The 22,905-nt window shown below is 38.6% G+C and overlaps 1 protein-coding gene across 1 annotated transcript in view; it reads left to right on the top strand.

Moving 5' to 3' along the window:
- LOC100583380 (collagen alpha-4(VI) chain-like) overlaps positions 1-22,905 on the top strand; it is a 90,793-nt gene that overhangs the window by 11,440 nt on the left and 56,448 nt on the right. The window contains exons 4-12 of the mRNA XM_030816508.1: positions 407-1,036; positions 5,424-5,969; positions 6,523-7,077; positions 11,158-11,492; positions 12,726-12,804; positions 14,778-14,923; positions 15,075-15,167; positions 16,769-16,822; positions 22,322-22,393. Of these exons, the coding sequence (XP_030672368.1) occupies positions 407-1,036; positions 5,424-5,969; positions 6,523-7,077; positions 11,158-11,492; positions 12,726-12,804; positions 14,778-14,923; positions 15,075-15,167; positions 16,769-16,822; positions 22,322-22,393 (2,510 nt within the window). The remainder of the gene's footprint in view (positions 1-406; positions 1,037-5,423; positions 5,970-6,522; positions 7,078-11,157; positions 11,493-12,725; positions 12,805-14,777; positions 14,924-15,074; positions 15,168-16,768; positions 16,823-22,321; positions 22,394-22,905) is intronic.

The following is a 22,905-nucleotide window of genomic DNA, read 5'->3' as shown; positions in this document are numbered from 1 at the left end:
ACCTAGGGTCTCTTGAAACTAGAAAAATGAAGAAAAATTAGTCAGGACTCAGATTCTTCTGATGGACTTAGATAAATTGAAAAGCAATCTTAAAGCACTTTATTGTCGATATTCATATATTTAAATATATTGCAAGTGATGTGAATACTCTTCCACAAGAGAATTTCTGAAATAGGTATGAACCCTGTGATGTTCTTTGGCCATCATGCCAAATAAAGGCTTCTTTTAAATTACAAGATATAGAAATATAAGTTCATATGATACAGATTATTATAATTGTAATAATAAATATATTATGTAACATATAAAGTACATCATAATGCAGCTTTTATATATTAATGTTGTCTTTATGTTATATTAATGCTGTTATGCTAAAGCCTTTCTTTCTGGTTTTGTCTGTTTGCAGCATGCGCAACTGCTATCCCGGCTGACTTAGTATTCCTCATTGAGGAATTTAGCAGGGTTAGGCAACCCAATTTCCAACAAGTTGTCAATTTCCTAAAGACCATTGTCAGTTCTCTAAGCATTCATCCTGATACTGTGAGATTTGGCTTGGTCTTCTACAGTGAGGAACCACGACTTGAATTTTCACTGGATGCATTTCAGAACCTAGCCAAAATCTTGGAGCATTTGGACAAATTAACCTACCGGGAAAGAAAAGGAAGGACGAAGACTGGTGCTGCGTTAGATTTCCTGAGGAACGAGGTTTTCATTCAGGAGAAGGGTAGCCGGTCCAACCACGGCGTGCAGCAGATAGCTGTAGTCATCACGGAAGGCTTCTCCCAAGACAGTGTATCTAGACCCGCTTCTCGCCTCCGAAGGGCAGGCGTCACCATCTATGCAGTGGGCACCCACAATACCTCAGAGAGTAAGGACCTGGAGAAGATAGCATCATATCCTCCTTGGAAGTATTCAGTCCCCCTGGAATCCTTTTTGCAGCTCTCCATATTAGGAAGCAAGCTTACAAACCAGCTCTGCTCTGAGATGGTGGACAGTAAAGTTTCCATTAGTGGAACGAGCTATCCCCTACAAGAAGGTAGGAGGGATTTTCCAACTTTGAAGTTTTTAAACAAAAAACTTTTCTTAAGTTTTTTTTAGTTGCTCCATGTACCCATCTCCTCTATCCTCCAACAAAGAAAAGATTTTGAAGTCCATTCATTAAAAAACCAGAAACTGAAACTTTGTTTATCTTGATGCCGAACAATGCAGGAGAATATGAAGTAAAAAGGCAACATTTGTAGCGCCTCCTATCTTATCCTTCATCCCTTTTAAAAATTATGTAAATTTTGATCTCACACTATCACTCAGACTGGAGTGCAGTGGCACAATCATAGCTCACTGTAACCTTGAACTCCTGGGGCTAAGTGATCCTCCAGCCTCACCCTCCTAAGTAGCTGAGACTACAGGCATGCGCTCCCACGCCCAGCTAATTTTATAATTGTTTTTTGCAGAGACAGGGTCTCATTATGTTGCCCAGGCAGGTCTCGAATTTCTGGCCTCAAGTGACTTCGTCTTGGCCTCCCAAAGCTCTGGGATTACAGGTGTGAGCCACCATGCCTGGCCCCCTTCTGTTTTAACAGTTTGTTGAAGAGTTGTGTATATTTACAGTAGAAGCCCTAAGGAACCGAGTGTGGACTGATCAAATCTTAAGTCACCGAAGCAGGCAACTACTTTAAAAGGTTACAAACACACTTGAATTTTTAAAATGTTATTTTCTTTTTTATTTATTTTCTTCTCAGAAACTATTGTTTCTCACATACTTGAAATTTAAAAAATTAATACATATAAATGAATGTTAATTTGCCAATCTTTTGGTATAGGGCCAAGGCTTCTTTGAGTATGAGCCCTGCTGATTGGATTTCATGTATTTTCTTTATAAACCATCCAATATTATGTTATCAATAATTTCCAGTTTCAGTTTCTTTAAAGGAGAAAGTCTTTTGAAACAATTCAAAACAGAAACAGAAATAGCTATTGATTTTTATAATCTTAAAAATGCAATCTTTTGTAATGTTATCTAGTACACTGGCAATTTTTTAAAAAATAACTTTCTTTTATTGAGTCTTTTTAAAGCAGTTAAGCTGGTTTTCATAGATGCGACAAACCTCTTTTACTCACACTCAAATCCTGCTGATTTGCACAATATTTGATTAATTATGTAATTATAACAACAAAACTGCCATAAACAGGCTGGGGACAAACCCGCCTTCATCTTGGTAAGCTTGTTCTTTCACTGGGTGAAGCGGAACTTCAGGCACTCCGTGTTTTATCGGATCACCACTCATGCTTTACAGAGGAAAGGGAGAACATTGATTTATCAGGTTAGTCACTAAAGTGGAGGTTGGTCAGGAGAGTTCCTACTACATACGCAGTTAAACAAAAACACACACACGCCAGAAAAAACATAGTGGTTAAGCGTATGCACTTTGGCATACGAATGCCCAAATTTTAAATCCTAGATCTGGCACTTACTGGCTGTTATGAAAATCTTTGTGTCTGTCTGTCTTCTTATCTATTTTTGTCTACCCACGCTAGTATTTCTTAGATTCAAATTAGAATCATAGATTTAAATTAGAATCATTGAAATGTACATAATTGAGGCAAAAATTCAAGGCTATAATTATGTTTTCAAGGGAAAATCACTGAGCTTTTTTTCTTGTTAAACACTGAGTGATCTGGTAATTTCTTGATTACTTGTGCTGAGGTCTAGAAATCTGAAATATCTAAATAAATTTCAATCTTTCTCTTTGACCTATATTTTTAGTTCCTTTCTCTGTTCTAGGAATGAGAAACAAAATTGTTATGATGTGAATTTCATTTCCGTGTACCTATCTGCCTATATTCTGTAGATGAGAAGGACAGAAGACGAGCACTACTAGTTCACAGTATGAAGAGCTGAGAGTTGTTGTTGTTGTTGTTGTTGTTTGATACTGCAGAGAAGCTAAAAAGAAACTTGCAATCAGAAAAAGTAGCCCAAAGTCTAGATGGGTTGGGGAAGGGGGTAGCCTAGAGGTAAATAGAAGTTACGATGATTTTACCAGAATTTTGTCTTGGATGATCACAATGATCATAATATCTACCATTTACTGGCCATTTGCCATGTGTCAGATACTCTGCTAAGCACTTTATATGTATGATTGATGTGAATGCTCAGCAACCTCCAGACTGTAAGAAATATTCTCTTTCTCTTTTCCCCCAATCTGCTAAGACTGACGAGAATGTACAGTGCAGGCAATATTTAGGGTCCTCGGCTCCTCTTGACAACCCAAGGGCCCTGGACTATAGTGAAGCCTCCTTGAGCTGCTCCTATAGGGGCTAGCTGCAGAGATGCCCTTTCCTGCTCAGTGGTCCTTTTCTCTGACGCTGGGCAGCCATCTATGTGTCACCAGTGAATGCTGGACTCCAGCAAAATTTGGATTTTTGCCTTATGTTTCCATAATTTCCCCCTACTCTCCAGAATTCAGCAAACACTTACCATGGGGTAAATGACTCCTTTCTATACCCGCTTTAAGCTACATTCCTTTCCAATGCATGCCCATTTAGGATAGCATTGCCAGATGAAATATAGGACACCCAATTACATTTGAATTTCATTCATATAAACAACAAGGGTTTTTTAAGTATGCCGCACATATTGCATGGACCTAGGTCCTCCCACATGAAGACCTGAGCAGGGAGCCCAATTCCCACCTTAGACCACTTCCCTTTCAGCCAAGAAATGAAAAGGCTCTTTCTGGGGCCAAGGGAATCCAGAGATTAACAACTCAAGGCTGGGCTGCCCTTATTGAGAGGGAGTGGAGAAATTTTTTTTTTTTAGAGGAATCTGCTAGATGACAAAAATAATAAAACATCAGCTACTCCTAACTCTACATCTTTAATGCTGAACTCTGCTCTGTTTACATGATATTACTGTCTTCTCACAATAAGCTTATTGAGTAGGTGTCAACATCCTCATTTGATAGATCAGGAAACTGAGATGCAAGGGGGCCAAGCTTGCTAGTAACCAAGGAGACAGGATTAAATTTAGAGCCACTTGCCCTGGAGGCTGGGTTTTAACGCAAGGTGACTGATTTAATTCAGACTCTTTTTTAAAACAATTTCTTCTAAAAAAAAAAAAAAGGGATACATGTGCAGAATGTGCAGGTTTGCTACATAGGTATACGTGTGCCGTGGTGATTTGCTTCACCTATTGACCTATCCTCTAAGTTCCCTCCCCTCAACCCCCCACCCCCCAACAGGCCCTGGTGTGTGCTATTTCCCTCTCAGTGTCCATCTATTCTCAATGTTCAACTCCCACTTATGAATGAGAACATGCGGTGTTTGGTTTTCTGCTACTGTGTTAGTTTGCTGAGAATGATGGCTTCTAGCTTCATCTATGTCCCTGCAAAGGACATTATCTCATTCCTTTTTATGGCTACATAGTATTCCATGGTATATATGTACCACATTTTCTTTATCCAGTCTATCATTGATGGGCATTTGGGTTGGTTCCATGTCATGGTTCTTGTAAATAATACTGCAATGAACAGATATGTGCATGTGTCTTTGTAGTAGAATAATTTATGTTCCTTTGGGTATATACTCAGTAATGGGATTGCTGGGTCAAATAGTATTTCTGGTTCTAGATACTTGAGGAATCGCCATGCTGTCTTCCACAATTACTGAACTTATTTACATTCCCACCAACAGTATAAAAGCGTTCCTATTTCTCCACAGCCTCATCAGACTCATTTAATAGAGAACGTTTTAAATTAACTTGTCAAATTATTAAATTAAATTAAATTTTAGGATGTACACACTTTTGCCTATGTACTTAAAAAGCACAACTTGGATGGGAGGCAGGGATAATGGAATCTGAAACAATTCATAGCTTCAAGTGTGCTCTGATTTTACTTTCATTTCCTTGGCTTCCCCATTTGAGAAATGTCAAGTTATATTTCCTTCCTGTCTTAAGTGGGGTTGATCAGAAACAGACTCTGAGACAACGATTTGGATGCAAATTATTTATCTGGGTGGTGATCCCAGGGGACGCTGATAGGAGAGTGGAGATTTAAGAACCAAATCAGGATGAGGAGTGACCTACAGGTTATTGCTACAGGCAACTGGGGACTCAGGGAAACCCTGCAGGACTTACCTTAGAGTGGTTCTGTGCAATGAACAAGGGAGCTGGGGTCTTTATCTACCAACCTCTGCCAGTTATTTGGTGGTGGCTGCTTCTAGACTCACTCCCAGGCATTCTGGTCTTCCTAGTGTGCCAGCTGATCATGCTCTTGGCCAAAGAGTACCTGTAGGCAGAGTCACAGGTGCTGTCAAGGGAACAAAGAGTGCTGAGGGAATATGGATGGAGATTGGGATCAATCGCTCTGGTTCTTCACCATCTCAGACTCTGTTATAATGGGTTCTTGCTTCTTTTTATTGCCTAGGTTGTGTGCACATCGAGAAGGCAGATATTTACTTCCTTATTGCTGGGTCTGGCAGCATCTATCCAGAAGATTTTCTTGAGATGAAGGTGTTCATGAATGAAGTGATAAAGATGTTCCAGATCGGGCCCAACAGAGTACAGTTTGGAGTCATTCAGTACTCAGACAAAATTAAAAGTAAATTTATCCTCAGCCAGTATCCCAGTGTGGCAGAGCTCAAGGTAGCCATTGATAACATCCAGCAAGGGGGAGGTGGCACCACAACCGGTGAGGCCTTGAACAACATGACTCAGGTTTTTGCAGACACCGGCCGAATCAATGTTGCTCGATATCTTATAGTCATCACTGATGGTAAATCTTCAGACCCGGTGGCTGAGGCTGCAGAGGGATTGAGGGCAAATGGAGTTAACATTTATGCCATTGGAATAAGAGAAGCTAACATTGATGAGCTTAAGGAAATAGCTAAAGACAAGATATTTTTTGTGTATGAGTTTGATTTACTGAAGGACATCCAAAAAGAAGTGGTACAGGACATCTGCTCCTCAGAGGGTAAGACTTTTTCTTCTTCAATCTCCTTTCCCACCTCTCCAAGAATATGTACCTGATTTATTTAAGTAAGCTTCATTCTTTTATGCATTTTTTTTCCCAAGACTGGATCTTGCTGTGTTGTCCAGGCTGGTCTTGAACTCCTGGGCTCAAGCAGTTCTCCTGCCTTGGCCTCCCAAAGTGCTAGGATTACAGGTGTGAGCCACCACACCTAGCCAACTTCATTCTTTAATCATGGATTCACTGGTTGGCAGCTTAGTATTGGACACTCAAAGTGACCACAACCTAGAACGAAGCAAGATGGTCAAGTTTTACATATTTATCATACAGCTGTATCTTATTTTGAGACTACTCTGAATTGCAGAGCAACTCTGCTGGGTTGCAGAATATTTGTTTCATTGAATTCCTCTTCCACTCCCTTCTAAAATATTTTCATGTTGTATATATGCCATTCCAGACTGTCCCTGGGGACTTGTAATTAATTGGCTTCGGATTCTTTTTTTTTGTTTGTTTCAGATTCCTAATGAATGTTCTGTTCTGTTTCCTTTTTCCCCAGCCTGTAAGAATAGTAAAGCTGACATTATCTTCCTGATAGATGGTTCAGAATCTATCTCCCCAAAAGACTTCGAAAAGATGAAAAGATTTGTGGAGAGCATGGTGAACCAATCTAATATTGGTACTGATGGAATTCAAATTGGCCTTTTGCAGTTCAGCTCAACCCCCCAGGAAGAATTCAGGCTCAACCAATACTCCTCAAAGGTGGACATTTACAGTGCCATCTTTGATGTTCAGCAGATGAGGGATGGCACCCGCACTGGGAAAGCTCTGAATTTCACTCTGCCTTTTTTTGACAGTTCAAAAGGAGGGAGACCCAGTGTTCAACAATATTTGATTGTGATCACCGATGGGGTCGCCCAAGATAATGTAATCATACCAGCCAAAGCCCTCAGGGACAAAAACATAATTATTTTTGCCATTGGGGTGGGAGAAGCCAAAAAATCGCAGCTTTTGGAGATCACTAACGATGAGGACAAAGTGTACCATGATGTAAATTTTGAGGCCCTGCAGAACCTGGAGAAGGAAATTCTTTCTAAGGTCTGTGATCCACAAGGTGAGTGACAGAGAATTGTTATTTGACCCACAAGCTCATCGTAGGTGTTAGAGATCCTACTGGTTCTTTTAATAAAGTAAAACTCTGATCCTTCTAACTAGGCAAGGAGGGGAGCAGGAGATCACCCTGTAGGGCCTGAACTCCTGAAGCTGTTGTTCACCCTCCCCTGGGGATTCTTTTAATCATTCCCATGGTTGTCATCACTTTAGCTTCTGAAGGCCTGAAGCTTCTTAGAACTCTGTCTCTAGGAAGTCCTCACAACTCCTCCTTTAATTCCTTACAGCATAGGCAAAACCAGATTGGAATGTGTAAACCCTACGTGCTGAAGGTTTGGCCATGTCAAGGGGGAAACAGAAGCAGAGAATAATGTCAGTTAGACAGTCTCTCTTATGAAATAGAATACAGTGTCTTCTCTATGAGGCTCTGTACGGAGGTCTGCCTACTTGGTTGCCAATCTTCTTCCATATGGCCAAGGTCATCCTTGATCCCATTCCGTCTCCTCAAGTTTTTATCCAAAGCTGCAAGGCGCAAAGACAGGGGTTTTTCCTTTTGACAGTCGGGGTCTGCTTTTCTTCCCCAAGACTTGCCTTTCAGTGGGTGATTGAAGGGCTCCCAAACTTAAGCATACATTTGAATCATCTAGGGATCTTGTTAAAATGCAGATTCTGAATTCAGCAGATCAGCATTCTGCATTTCTAACAAGCTCCCAGGTGATGCAGATTTTGCGGGTCCTCATCATACATTGAGTAGTAGGCTAGGCTAGGCTAGGCTAGGATAGGATAGGATAGGATGGGATAAGATAGTGTGTAGTGTAGTGTAGTGTAGTGTAGTGTAGCGTAGTGTAGTGTAGTATAGTACAGTACAATGAAGCACAATAAAGCATAGTAGAGTGAAATACAATATGTATGGTATGGTATAGTACAGGATAGCACAGAATGTGATAGAATGGTATAACTTTGTATAACATAGCATACTATGGAATTATGTCAAAGGATATATAATGGAACCCATAAAACTCGAAGTTCCTTCAAGTGATCATATGTATTTTGTTATTATGTCCCTATATAGATGTGCATTTAATTGGATCTAGAAGGTTTTTTTTTTTTTTGTAATTTTAGGCTGAAAAGAAGAGACTACTCACCTCTATGTTCTTACTTAACTGTGTACCTCTTGATGAGGTCCTGCCACCTTCAGCCTTCTGCTGGGAGGCAGAATATGGGCTCTTGACATTTATAGAGCACTTTCTCATCCTTTATTTTACTTGATTTCTCACAACAAGTCTGAGATAACAAGCAGGATTTTAAGAAAAATCCTCTTATCAGGTAGGATGTTTTTGCCTACAAGTAATAGAAAACTCAAGTAAGAAGGACACATTTTATTCCATCTAACTGGCATTCTAAAGGCAGGGCAGGCTCCAAGTGGGGCACAATCAAGATTCTTACTTGTCTTTTTCCATTATGTATGTAGCACTATTTTTTTCCTTTTTTTTAAACTCAAGGTTGAATGCAAAGCACTATTTCTAATGTGTTAGATGGTATACATTCATCTAACATTCACATCAAACCCATGTGAAGCAGGTGCTATCATTATGATACTCAATTTCCGGATTAAAAAAAAAAACAAGAAGGGAGAGGTTAAGAAACATAGACAGGAAGTAATAGAGGCTGGGTTTGAATTCCCCAGCAGTTTGGTGTCAAAAGTCCAACCACTAAGCAGTATGTATGCCTATGAAGCCTCTCTATGAGAAACTAGGGCCTACTTGGGCCAAGATTTTTGTTTGTTTGTTTTGTTTTGTTTTTAAATTTTTAGACAGGATTTCACTCTGTCACCCAGGCTGGAGTGCAGTGGTATGATCACAGCTCACTGCAGCCTCAACCTCCCAGGCTCAAGCGATCCTTTCACCTCTAGCTGGGACCACAGGCGAGTGGACATCGGCTCGTTTTTTTTTTTTATTAATTTTATGTAGACACAGAGTCGCCCAGTGTTATCCAGGCTGGTCTTGAACTCCTAGACTCAAACAATCCTTCCTCTTTGTCCTCCCAAAGTGTTGGGATAACAGGTTTGAGCCACTGTGACTGGCCTGGGCCAGGTCTTATTTTGGAAACAGAGACTTAATTTTGGAGGACTAGGATGAGAACCCTGCATTCCACCAAAACTTTGAAGTCCAATTTTCTAGGACATTAAATTAATATCTTTGCTTATATTGACAAAGAAATATAACTACTTTGCAGTAGTCTAGCCAAGTTTGAAAATCATCTGAAAAGAATGCACATGTACAATTATTTTTAAAAAAAGCATGAATTATGGTATGTCCTACATTAAGTATTTCAGAGATTTTTAGTCACCAAAGTCCTATTTTTTGTTTATATGCAGGTAGGTATTACACTGGGGAGAAGAGGAGATACAGGATTCAGCTTCTTTTTTCAGTTTATTTTGCCCCTTATAGTAAGTTAGGATTTATGTTTATCTTCAACTTTGTCTTTAAATTTTTTGATGAACTTAGCTAGACACTTTAATAAGGGCTAGACTCTAATTAATTATAGAATTCTAGAATCATAAACCTGAAAAAGACTTTAGAGATTACCTGGCAAGATTTAATCCTCTCCATTAAAAGGGAAAGAAATTGCTTCTTGCATTTGTCAATTATAAAACAGAGCCAGCTGGAAATGTTCCTGGTGAGAATGTGAATTAGAAGTGTTGGAATAATATGCCATACTACAAAAAGGAAATTCCTTTTTTTCTGAAATTAGGTCCAATATAGAAGTGGGATTCACATCTGTGAAAGCTCATTTTTATAAATTTGAATTATATATTTAAAAAACCAAACCAAACCAAGATATTTTATGTGAAAGGAGGAGAGGAAGACATTTTCTGTCTTGGCAATTCCAGAAATATATCTTACCAGCTAGCATGGAGTATGATATTTAGGGGACTGAATGCTCATGGCTCAGCTCTGATCTCAGGTTTTTGGGAAACTTTAAGCTACTGTCCATGGTGAATGGTCTACTACATATTTATTTTCCCTCAAATTGTTCCTCCCCATCTGCAGTTCTGTTCTTGCAGATTCCGATACAGGTATATAGATTCTGTTATAGACACAGATCCTTACATCATCATATACTCTAGTGTGTGATGATCTAAGAAGAAAATGTTTGCATGTCCTGGATTGCCTTGGACAGTCCTAAGTTATGCTTGTTGTGCAGAAGTAATTAATAGGTGCCCTTTTAAGGTTGTTACATTTTAATTCATCCAACCAGATTCTAACTCAGATGTGTCTCTGACCATCAACTTTTGATCCTTAGTGGAATTTTGTGCAAAATTTTATTGTACACTGGTAAGTGTATAGGTATAGCCTGAAATATTAATTGGCCTTCAAATTCCAGAGAAAACTTTCCCAAGAGGGCTTAAATATTTTTAGACATAAAATTGGGAGTGATTTTTTTCCTGACATTTTCTAATATGCTCCCATGCTGCTGAAACAAGGTATAGGTATGGGTGGTGAATGAGGAAAAACACTTTCAGGGAAGAAGGAAATAATTCCAGTTATTGTTGAAAGAGACTCAAGGCTCATTTATATCCTTTTCTTCATTGATTTGTCAAACATTTAATGAACATCTGTATTAGGCAATTGGAAAATTAGATGGCATAGTCATTACCGTCAAGGAATCCTTGTTTAGTAGGGAAGAAGGACAAATAAAGTAACAATGAGCATGCACGGGCATTTAATAACTCAACATGAGGAGGTGAGGACAAGAACCAGAGAGTGCTTGGGGAGTGGGGCGGGGTGGGGCAGGCACTTGAACTACTACTTCTAGGACCAGACTGGGGTGGGAAGATGGGAAAAGACACTTTAGGCAAAGGGAGTAGGATCTGCAGAGGCATAAAGCTATGAAACAGTATGTATTGTATCAATTAGCTTTTGCTGTGTAACAAACAATCCCAAAACCTAAACCACCACTATTTAGCTTATACTTCTGTGGGTTGGCTGGGGGTTTGTCTTTTAGGGCTGGATTGGCTGATATCTTCTGGGCTCAGTTATGCAGCTGCAGATGACTAATTTTATTTTCTTCACCTTCAAAGGATGCAACCTGGATTTGTCTGTAGGAATTGATATCTCAACTCGTTCAAAGAAAGTTCAGCAGGAGCTTCAAGGGTTACTGCCAGAGCTAATGCAACAGTTGGCTTTACTTTCTAACATCAGCTGTGGCATTTCTGATCAGATCAACCCAAGATTCCGCTACTTGGTTCCTGGCTCAAATGGCCAGCTTATCTTTGACTCAGGCTTTGAAAAATACAGTTATGAGATCATCCAGAAGTTCTTGGTTCATCAGGCTGCCAGGAATAACAATATGGATGTGAACTTTTTGCAGTCCTTGGGAGATAATGCTATTCATCTCTCTTCTGCTAAAGTAAAGGTAATAAATGCTGAGAACCCTTGCTATGGAGCCATCAGGTAGGGTAGAATGGATAAGGCTTTGTGACTGAGGCCAACTAAATTGTTCTTAACTGGTGATCTTACACAGAGGAAAACCATATTGTTACCCAGTAAAGCCAACAAGAGATGCGTTTTCGTTCAACAACAAATATTTTTTAAGCCCTAGATGTTCTATGCTCAATAATGCTAGTAGGAATATAAGAATAAAGTCCCTGCTCTCAAACTGCCCACAGTTTAGTGATTCATATTCTTCCATAACATAAATTCATTTCCAAGACAACTTGGAAGGTGTATTAAGACTCCTTAGCTTTTTATGGTCACTCATTCCCATTTAGAGTAGGCTTGCTATTTTTCCTGTCAGCATCTTGAACTGTCTTTAGTGAGAGCTATTTAGTACAGCTCACCCCTCAAGCCTCTCCCTCCCTTCTGCTGTCTCTGAACTATATACTCACAAAAGCCCACAGAGATGGAAAGCTTTTATGTGATGTTTATCACATCACATAATAGGAAATGACATCCCCAAACTTCATAACTTACATTTGTATTGTTATGCATCCAGTGGGTGTATTTTCTGACTAGTATCATCCATGTTTTATTTTTTATTCCTGTTTTAAATTAAAAATTTCTTATAAGCAAATAAACACATTTCAATTGTAGAAAATACATTACAAAGTATAACAGAAAATAGCAATAACCACCCCCCACATCTCCTCCCCTCCATCCCCGCCCACACTGCATACACCACACATGCACACACACCTCTCTGTTAATATTTAGGTGTTTTGTGTTGATAAGGATAAATATTGTAAGCATTTTTGGAAGGTATTTTTAAATAAGTTCAGCTGATTCAAATCCTCTTTTTTTTGAAGTTGAAATAAAGATGAATGTGTAATAAAAGAATAAGTAAGAAGGAACAGGGTGAAAGGCTAGGCATAATCAGAAAAACTCACTCTTGCATTTTAAAGAAATGTACAATTTATAATATCAATTTTATGCATTCCTTCTCCCCTTCCCCTCTGTTCCCTCCCTTCTTCCTCCCTCCTTCCCTTTCTTCCTTCCCTTCTCTCCTCTTCCCTCCTTTCCCTTTTCCTCCCCGCTCTCACTGTCTTATTACCTTCTTTTCTCTTCCTTCCCCACCCTCCCTCCTTCCTACTTCTCTTTTCTCCCTCCCTCCCTGTCTGGCTCTGTCAACCCCCTTTCTCATAAACAACAGGTCCTTTTAGTGTTTACAGATGGACTGGATGATGATTTAAATAGACTGAAAAAAACATCGGAGTTTCTCCACAGCAGAGGTTAGTGCATAGGGTTGCCCAGTGTGGGCCTCCCTCCTCCCACTGGAACTGAGGCACTCAGCTCTCCAGATGGCACTGGACTCTATGAAGCTTTCTGAGTGTTCACCCAGTGTGTGGGGCTCAGTGCTCATGAGGCTGATGCCCAGTCTCATTCTTTGTATGAGCCAGAGGATGTTTTGGGGCTGAAACTCCCTGCCTTCTTCAACAATGTCCCTGACACTGAGCGGCATCTTCTGACTCAGACAGGACTAGCTTTTGAGGGTGGGAGGTTGGAGGTACAACTCCTACTTAAATGGTGAGAGGGGCTGTTCGTTCTTTTAGGCCAATCTGGGGTCCATATGTCATTTTCTCCCAAACTCTGGAGTCAGTCTGAAGCTGAGCCCTGCTCTTTGCATTGTAATTCTCCCCTCTTTGCTCTTAATTCTTCCTCCTTCTCCATCTTCAAGAGCTCCTGCTGCTAGTCTATATGGCATCTTTGTGCAATTAGAGAAAGACATCCAATACACTGCATGGATGCAAGTGTATTGGGCTCCTGGGTGGTGAGGGGTATGCTGGCTGGATTTGGCCATGCATTAGCTCTCTCAGATGGGTGTTCTTGTGCAGCACAACTTGTTCAACTGTACACTATGACTCTCACCATTCCCACTTTGTGCCATGTAAAGGCTCGAAAGCAACCTGAGGATGGACAACCAGCAACTTGGCTTGCTCAAATTCCTTTCACCTCTTTTCCTCTTCAGTCGAGTATATTCAACATATTTTGCTGGGGATGATGTTTTCCATTGGTTAATCATGTGTTAGAATTTTTTTTTATGACACCTTACTCCCATCTTAATTCGCTACATAGGTTGCCGCTAGAAGTTTAAATTGTTGCGTGTTTTCTGGAGGGGATTTGGGAGTATGTAACAAGAGACTAAACTTTGCTTACGCGCTGTGCTAGATCAGAAATTCCGTTTCAAAGAATTTAGTTTTAAGGAATAATTGAGAATATGCACACAACTTTTAACCACACAATTGTCAAGCAGCTTGTTTACCATAGCAAAAAGCTGATTTGTATGTACGTGCCAAGAATTTACTGTTCAAACTATTAACAGTAATATTTGTTTTGAAATTCGACAAACAAGGTGATTTCTAGTTGAATTACCAAAATACCCTACTTCATTTGTATTTTTGTTCTGTGGACAAATCCAGATGACCTCTTAATGCCTGCATTGGTAGGATAGGCTAGATTATGCAGCAATAACAACCTCCAAACCTCAGTGACTTAAAGTAGCAAGAAGTGATTCATCTTTGCCTCCCGCTCACCATTCAAGAACCCAGGCTAAAGGAGGGTCTATCCCAACAGCTGTTTTTGTAATTGCTGTGGCAAGGGAAAGGAAATGGGGCAAATTGTGTACTACTCTTAAAATTTCTCCTGGGGATTAACACATATCACTTCTGCTCACATTTAATTAGCTAGAGCGAGCCATATAGTCACTTCTAACTTTCAAGAGATAGATAATATTTTACAGGTAAGGAATTGAGGCTCAATGAGTGTTTATAACCTGACTGGAGACGTGCAATCCTATCATGTGCCTTAAGAAGGGGAGCCAGAACATTTGTGAACGGCCACAGTGACTGCCACAATTCCTAAGTGTAAACCAAAAGTCAACTTCAGGGATAGGCTTAGAAGGATCTGATTTAATACAGCGAGGGCTGAAAACCGTCTGTGAAATGACAAAATGCGGGCTATAAGAGAGCTATGAGAGTCCTTTGTGGTTCTGCTTAACTTTCAGCTGGTGGGACTGAAAGGTATCAGACCAGTTCTTCAAGAAGGCATGCCACAAACTAGTTTTAATTGTAACAAAATGCAGTTTGAGACAAGACAAGTGAAGGCTATGGGAATGGTGGAATGATGGATGAGTATGTGGGGCTGAGACAAAGATAGACCATTCAAAAGACATGAAAGTAATCTCCCACCTGTTGAAATTGTGAAGGATTCTCTGGACTCCTAATCATTGGCCTGGAAGGTGTCCATAAATTAGAAGAGCTCCAGGAGCTGGAATTTGGCAGAGGGTTTGCGTATAAGCAACCTCTGAGCATCACACTGCGATCCCTCCCAAGCGTCTTACTGAAGCAACTTGTAAGTACTCTTTAAAAATGCCATCCTTTGCTGAGTGCTATTAATTATAATAATTTTAAAAACATTGAGAGAATTTTGTCATCTTAGTGTGTAATGTGATATATGCTAACACAGATGAGAATATCATATGTGATATGGATCTGTTTTTCAGGATACAATTGTGGAAAGAACATGCTGCAATATATATGCAAAGTGTTTTGGAGAAGATGGGTACAGAGGTGATTATGGGAGTTCTGGGAGGAAGGTAAGAATTTGTCAGATATGAATAGGGGGAAGGAGAGAGACGATATTTCAGTACCCGCTACATACCAGACTGTGTTATGTATTTAAAAGCATTTTCAAATTTTACCCCCCGAACAAACACTTTCAGGTAGATGTTATTTTACATGTGTGAAATTGAGGCTCAGAGAGGTGACATCACTTTCCCAAAATTGCATCATTATGAAAATGCATTTGGGAGTTAAGCCCCTATGTCTCCCTGACTCTAAGTCCCACATGATTTCCACCATATTATGCTACCTTCTTGTGCTCATTTGACAAATAATGTCACAAATTCTGCCACTGCACAGAAGTTTTCACTTATCTACCATATTTTCACTTGTCCAACATCTGCATTCTTTATAGTAGTAAATGCCTCTTTCCATCTAACATTCTTTTCTACAGCATCAAACTCTGAGAAAAGAGTTGCATCTCTGTTAATTCTAGGTTAACCAATAGGAAAATTACTACTTAACACTTCTAAGGGAGAGTATCTCATTAGAAATGATCCTCAGATATTCAGGGCTGGCAAGGTTCCATTATCACAGGGATTGAAGCTTTATAATGAGGGTATAATCACAAACACACAGGTAAGGTTAAGTTACACCCGCTGGCTTCGTGTCATCTTTTTACATGTTCTCTTTGGAAGATTTTCCATGAGGTTGTTGGAATGAGCTCTTCAGGGCTTTGCAGATCAATCTTCTAAATTTAGAATAGTATAAAGTTTATAACTAACTCTTTGAAAAATGAATTGTAATCATGCCTTAGCATTATATTTTTCCCTGTCATGTTGTTACTCATTAACAGATTGGAGAATCAGAAAATCAGGTTTAGGGAGCTTCTTGATATGTTTCTTTGCAGCTTGTGCCTGTGCCTCTAAGGCCAAAGATGGGAGTATTTTAAATTTTTGACTTCTCTGCTGTTTCTGTTTGCAAGAATTCAGTAGATGGTCATAATAACTTTTATATCTTTGTTGATCACAAATAAAATATGCCTTCCAGGTCTTATTGACCAGCTTTTAGACTAAATAAACACATCTGACTATAATATGGCAAGCCAAACTTCCTTGAGAGGAAATGGTTTGTGTGTTTCGGTGTGTAAGAAGAAGTAAAAAACAAAACAGAACTGGACAGTTGAGTCATACAGAAATAAACAACCATTTCTCATGAATAAGATAGGCAGGAAGACCTTTGCTTACTGATGTTTTGTAAAACAAGGTCAAAACCTTCTTTAAGAGTAACAGTTTTCCTTACGCTTTTAACTAGAAACTAGTCTTGATTTGGATTTTTACAATAGAATGACTTAAGAAGGTATTTTGGAAAATAAGAATAGTTTGATATACTGATTATTAAGATAAACAGGTATGCATGTTTTCACTGTAACACTGGACATGAGTATTTGTTTCTGTATATCTCTGTACGTTGTGCCTGATATTTAGTAGATTCTCCATAAAATGACAACTCTGTGAGACAAGGGTATCTATTAGTAACAATTCTTATTTCACATAGATTTGAGAAATAAATAATTTAGAGGCAAAGTTATTTATTTTGAGGCAAAGTTATTTATTTTGACTTCTTGTCTTCTCAGGGAGAGAAGGGTTTTGATGGGTTACCCGGTCATCCTGGTGAGGAAGGCAGATATGTAAGTACTGAATGTTATTTCTTTACTTTGAAAGAACATGGCAAAATGGATCAAATATTAGCAATATTTAATTACACCTAAGTCATGAAAGTTTTTCTCATCTATGCCATTTAAAGTGGGTCTAATATATATATATTAGACATTTGTTATAATAAATGCCAGGCAGATCTGCTTTTTAAAGATATAGTTTCTGGAATGCATTAATGATTCAGTATGGCTGTTTTATTTTTTAGTCAGTGAATTTGAACTAACTGAAAATGTGGTCTGTGTCTAGTGTGCATGGATGTCAAAGTAGTTGTTAATCATAAGCTAAATTGCAGATAATTTGTTACTATTACTAAGCTATCTATATTTGTAAATGGCTAACAAAATAATTGCAGAGAATCTAAGACCATTCTTACTACAGGTCATTCAGATGCTTCCCTATGTGGCTGAGAAGGTGGTGGAGTTATAGTTAGCCACCGATGGCTTGCATGTAACTCTGGACACACCCCTGGGGATATGCTGGGCAAACAGAAGTTATCTATTAGTCATGTGATTGTCTGTGGAGGAAATGTATATTATAGAGAGAATTGTGAGCTGGGGGACTGGGATGTGATAGGGACCATTTTTATTACATAATATAAATGCCAGAAGGATTTTTAAGTCCCATGGTTTTTGGCTAATTTTGAATTATGGAAAACCACTTTGCCACTGGTGCCTATTTTAAGGTTGATTCATGTATATACCACTGGTTCTCAAATATTTTGGCCTAAGGATAGCATTATATTCTTCCCCCCACCCCAACTGTATTGGGGTATAATTGACAAATAGAATTGTATAATTTGAGATGTACAGTATAATGAGTTGATATATATGTATACATTGTGAAATGATACTAGAATCAAGTCAGCTAACATGTCCATCATCTCATATAGTTACCATTTTTTTTGTGTGTGGCAAGAACATTTAGCATCTACTCTTTTAGCAAATTTCTAGTATATTATATAGTGTTATTAACTATAATTACCATCTTGTACATTAGAACCCCCGAACTTACTCACTTATAACTGAAAGATTGTACCTTTTAACCAAAATCTCTCAATTTCCTACACCCCTCAACCTTCACACTCTTAAAGATTATTGGGAACCTTGAAGGGCTTTTGTTTATGTGGTTTCCATGTATTATTATTTACCATATTAGAAATTAGAACTAAGAATATTAAAAATTGTTTATCTTATTTCAAAATAACAACAATAAACTCACTAAAGTTAACATTCATGACATATTTCTTTATGAAAAATAACTGTATTTTCCCAAACAAAAAATATTAGTGAGAAAGTGGCATTGTTTAGCATATTTAGCTTACTAGAAGGCAGCTGGATTTCCAATCTGTCTCTGTATTCAGTCTGTGGTGATGTCACTCGCCATGTGGCTTCTTGATAACTTCACCACAACTTGGGAGAAAATAAGAATGAAAAAAAAAAAGACATTTTGGTGTAATTGGAAAAATAACTTCAACTTTGTGACCCTCCCAAAAGGATCTCGGAAACACAAGGGGCCCTTTGACCATGCTTTCTGAACCACTGGTACCTATGTTGTCATTGCTCCACTTAGAGTGGCACATTGTTTTATTATTCTGAACATTTAAGGTGTTGGAAAATAAGCAGAAATCAGAGGAAAATGTAGCTGCTGAGACCCATGTAAGCTCATCGATTTCTTGTTTTTGTTTTTTGTTTTTTGTTTTGAGACAGAGTCGCATTTCTTTATGTTTACAAGATAATTGCCCAACTTTTCTATTTATTTTTCCTCAGTAAGCACAGTCTTAGGTGTTAGAAATACATTCAGGAACGTGATTGATGGATTTTTGCTATTTTATTTAGAAATAATGAAAATATTCCTTCCCATTTTTATTATGTTTTAAAATGTCCTTTAAGTATTATTTTTTTTTTCTGCCTGGTCTGTGGTTCAATGAGCCCAGTCAATGTTAGGAGAATGACGTAAGGTCCATCCCACGCATTAGGACCATTGACTCCGATTTCAGACAAACAGGATAAGCCAAATTCTTTTCTGTCTAGAGTGAAAGATGGTTTTGTCCCCCTTCTTTACTGTGCCAACATTATAAAACCAAGATATTTTGTAAAGACCCTTTAGTACAAGGCTAGAAATATAATGCAAGTGACATTTATAATTTTAAATTTTATAGCAGCTATTTTAAAGAAAGTAAAAAGAAACAGGTGAAGTTAATTTTAATAATATATTTTATTTATCTCAGTATATCTAAAATAGTATCATTTCATTAGTAATTAACATGAAAATTAATGAGACATCTTACTTTTTCTATACACTATCTTCTAAATGTTACTTTACACTGAAGGCACATCTCAGTTTGGACCAGACACATTTCAAGTGCTCAATAGCCCCTGTATTTGACAAAACAACTCTAGTAGGTCTTAGTTTCTTTTTAATGCATTTCTCACAAGAGAAGGCGACTTCCACAATGTGTTGTCCTCTGAATGGCTTTGAATGTTGTTGGCTTGAAAAGCTGGTCAGATTGGTCTACTCAACAGCAGAGACATTTCTGTGCAGATGTAGACCAGTTTCAGAATGGGGCCCATAAATTTGTAGGTTCAACTTGAAAGTGTACAAGGACAAATAACTAAATCATTGTTCCAGTTACCCATAACTTACAGTCCCACTGCCCCCCACAACCCTCACAACTTAATTGTGTAAAATAATCATTTTATTATGTTCACAGACTCTGTGGGTGGGGACACTGAAAAAGAAGCAAAAGAGGGGCCTCTTTCTTCCATGCCTGGGCTCTCAGCTGGGTTGACTAGTCTCAGACTAGACCGTCTGGGCTCTAGAAGCAGGAGTTGGAGGACCCACTGCCCCTTTCCACATGTCTGCTGCTCTGGCGTCTTAGCTGGAACCGCACAAGGACAGGCGGAGCTGGAACTGACAGGAAGCACTCCAGCAGGGAGGGTCCGTCCTGAGAGTGAGTGCTCTGAGAGACCAAGGCTGAAGCTGCAAGGCCTATGACCCAGCCTCAGAAGTCAAGGCCGTAACATGGCTTTCTCTTGCTGTTGGTTGCAAGCCAGTCACTAAGTCCATACCAGATTCAAGAGGAGGAGACTTAGACTCCTCCCCAGCATGGAGGAGGGGCATGGTCACAGAGCATGTGGAATGGGAGATATTGTTGTCTGGCTTTGGAAAATGCAATCTGTCAGACTCCCAAATTCTATGTATTTTAAAAAAATATATGTTATGAATGGGTGGTTAAATAATAACTTATGCATTGGTTACACAGCAAAACCTTACTTATAGAACAAAGTCAGATTTTCTAAGGCCACAAAAAATATTTATGTAACTCTGTAGTAACAAAAACATCTAACATTCTTTGACAGTTGGATATATGCCAGACACAGGGCTAAACATTCTTAGTTTCCTCTCTCTCTCTCTCTCTCTCTCTATATATATATATATGTAATAACATATAAATATAATAATAACATATATACATATTATTATTATGTATATTATTATGTATATGTATATATGTATATATGTTATTATTATTATTCCCATTTGCATAAAATAGCCAAGCATTTGAAAACCTTTTAGTGGTGTTAGTCTTTCCATTAAATCATAGCTATTATTTATAGCTTTAAGCAAATACTGTGAGTAGATGAGAGACCAATTTTTAAACATTATAGAGCTTAATATTTGAATTAGAGATACTGTTTTCCACAGGAGCTACACCGTTTTACATTCCCACCAACAGTGGACAAAGATTCCAATTTCTCCACATCCTTGCCACCAACACTTGTTATCACTTGTTATTTTCCTTTTTTTTTTTTAAATAGTAGTCATGCTGAGTGGGTTTATTTTTAGTTTTGTTAAAAAATAAATTTTTCCTTGATGTCTCTGCTTCTATCAAGAACATTTGTTTTGTATATATCAACTATTTTCTAATAAACACAACAACCAATTATTCACAACTGATAGCACAATACATTGCAATATAGTACAGTAGATATTTTAGGATTGCATTTTCCAGGTGAAGCTAAAATACCACACATTGAAGCTAAAAATACAAATAGACTAGGAAGAATGGAGGAAAACAGACATTTATTTAGCATCTACTGTGTGTGAAGCTCTGCATTAGGCATTTTGTATGTATTATCACACTTAATCGTCATCACAACACTGCTAGTACGTGTTAATACTTTTGTTCTACAGATGTGAAAGTAGAAACTCAGAGAGAGTAAGTGACTTGTTAAGGTTGGAGAGGGTTGGAGATGTGTCCAAAACTGTCTGTCTGATGCCAGAACCTGTGCTTTTCTTGTTATCTATTGCTATCTAAGTATAAAACACCTCATTTGTTCAATCCATATACTTTGTGAAGTATTTCCAATACAACATCTCATACATTCAATATAACAATCCTATGAGATGACTAGAGTCAGTATTATCTAGATTCACATTTATAAGTGGTGAAAATTGTGATTCATGGCATCCTGTGATCTTGTGCTTTTGTCTAAGCTCACACAACAGGCTGGAAGCAGAACTAGGACTCAGATACACGCCCTTTCATTCTAGATTCATAGTTTTTCTCATTTTCTCGTGTCTTTTTACTGTCCTGAATAGCATATGTAGTTATCAACCTAATTAAGTCAAAGTTAGATATTACAAATGTAGATTGTCTTTTGATTAAAGCTCATGTGATGTGCAGTGCTTTCCAATTAATATTTAATCAACTTGGCAAAAGGCATGATATCTACCATTCCCTTCCTAATCTAATGCCTAGATGAAAAGATTATATTTATTAATATAATTCAGTAAGTCATTCTTCAAATCCTGGTTGGATGTCTATTGTATGATATCAGATGCTGTGTTTGGGGCTAGAAATGCAGCGATAAAGAAATGAGACATTGTCTTTGTCTCCATGAACCTCACAATATAGCAGGAGATTCTGATGTGTAAAACCACATTTCACTATGATATATACTGATTTGTATCCTCCAAATACTTCAAGGAAACTGAAGGGACAGTTGGGTGGGGTCAACAGAAAAAGCTTCTCAGGAGAGGAGGTGACACAGGACTTATACCTTAGGAACGGGTAAGAATTCACCTGGAAGAGAAAGGGTCAAATGATGGTTTATTCCTTGAGGGACCACAACGAAACCTCCATCCAATTTCAGCTGACTGAAGAAAATGTTCAGACAGACCTTCTGTTTTATTTGAATTCTGAAGTTTTGCCCATACAGCTTAACTGAATTGATTAAAAAATGCAGATAGTTTGGGTTTGTGTGATTTGGAGTCATCTCTATCAGCAGTTGATGGATTAACAATCTGAGTGCCTTGCAGGTGACCTGAGCAGGTCTTTGAGGTTGTAAAAGCAACTGTAAGGACCAAGTCATATTTTGGTCATTTTGAAGGTCCTTATTGCTAGCTTGAATTGGCTGGTGGTGACAGAGACGGTTGCTTGGGTGCATTCATGTTGTCTTCTTCCATAGGGAGAACGAGGCCCCCGGGGTCTTCCCGGACTCCGAGGTGAGGAAGGATGCCCTGGTATGAGGGGACCTAAGGTGAGTGTGACCTTGAACTGTGGGATTCTTTCTCTTTTTGGCTTCATCTCTTGAATTTGAGGAAAATCATAACTCTTCAACATAGCTATGGAGTCTTAGCTCCTCCTCAGATTAAAGGTTTTCCAGAAGTAAAGCCTGAGAAAAAGAGTCAATTGCAAGTATTTATTATTATTATTATTATTTACTTTAAGTTTTAGGGTACATGTGCACAACGTGCAGATTTGTTACATATGTATACATGTGCCATGTTGGTGTGCTGCACCCATTAACTCGTCATTTAGCATTGGGTATATCTCCTAATGCTATCCCTTCCCCCTCCCCCCACCACACAACAGGCCTTGGTGTGTGATGTTCCCCTTCCTGTGTCCATGTGTTCTCATTATTCAATTCCCACCTATGAGTGAGAACATGCGGTGTTTGGTTTTTTGTCCTTGCAATAGTTTGCTGAGAATGATGGTTTCCAGCTTCATCCATGTCCCTACAAAGGACATGAACTCATCCTTTTTTATGGC

The sequence above is a fragment of the Nomascus leucogenys genome, chromosome 8 (assembly GCF_006542625.1).
Source record: "Nomascus leucogenys isolate Asia chromosome 8, Asia_NLE_v1, whole genome shotgun sequence".
NCBI classification, from domain to species: Eukaryota; Metazoa; Chordata; class Mammalia; order Primates; family Hylobatidae; genus Nomascus; species Nomascus leucogenys.
The sequence above is the reverse complement of the archived record's forward strand: the minus strand, read 5'-3'. Positions and strand labels throughout refer to the sequence as shown.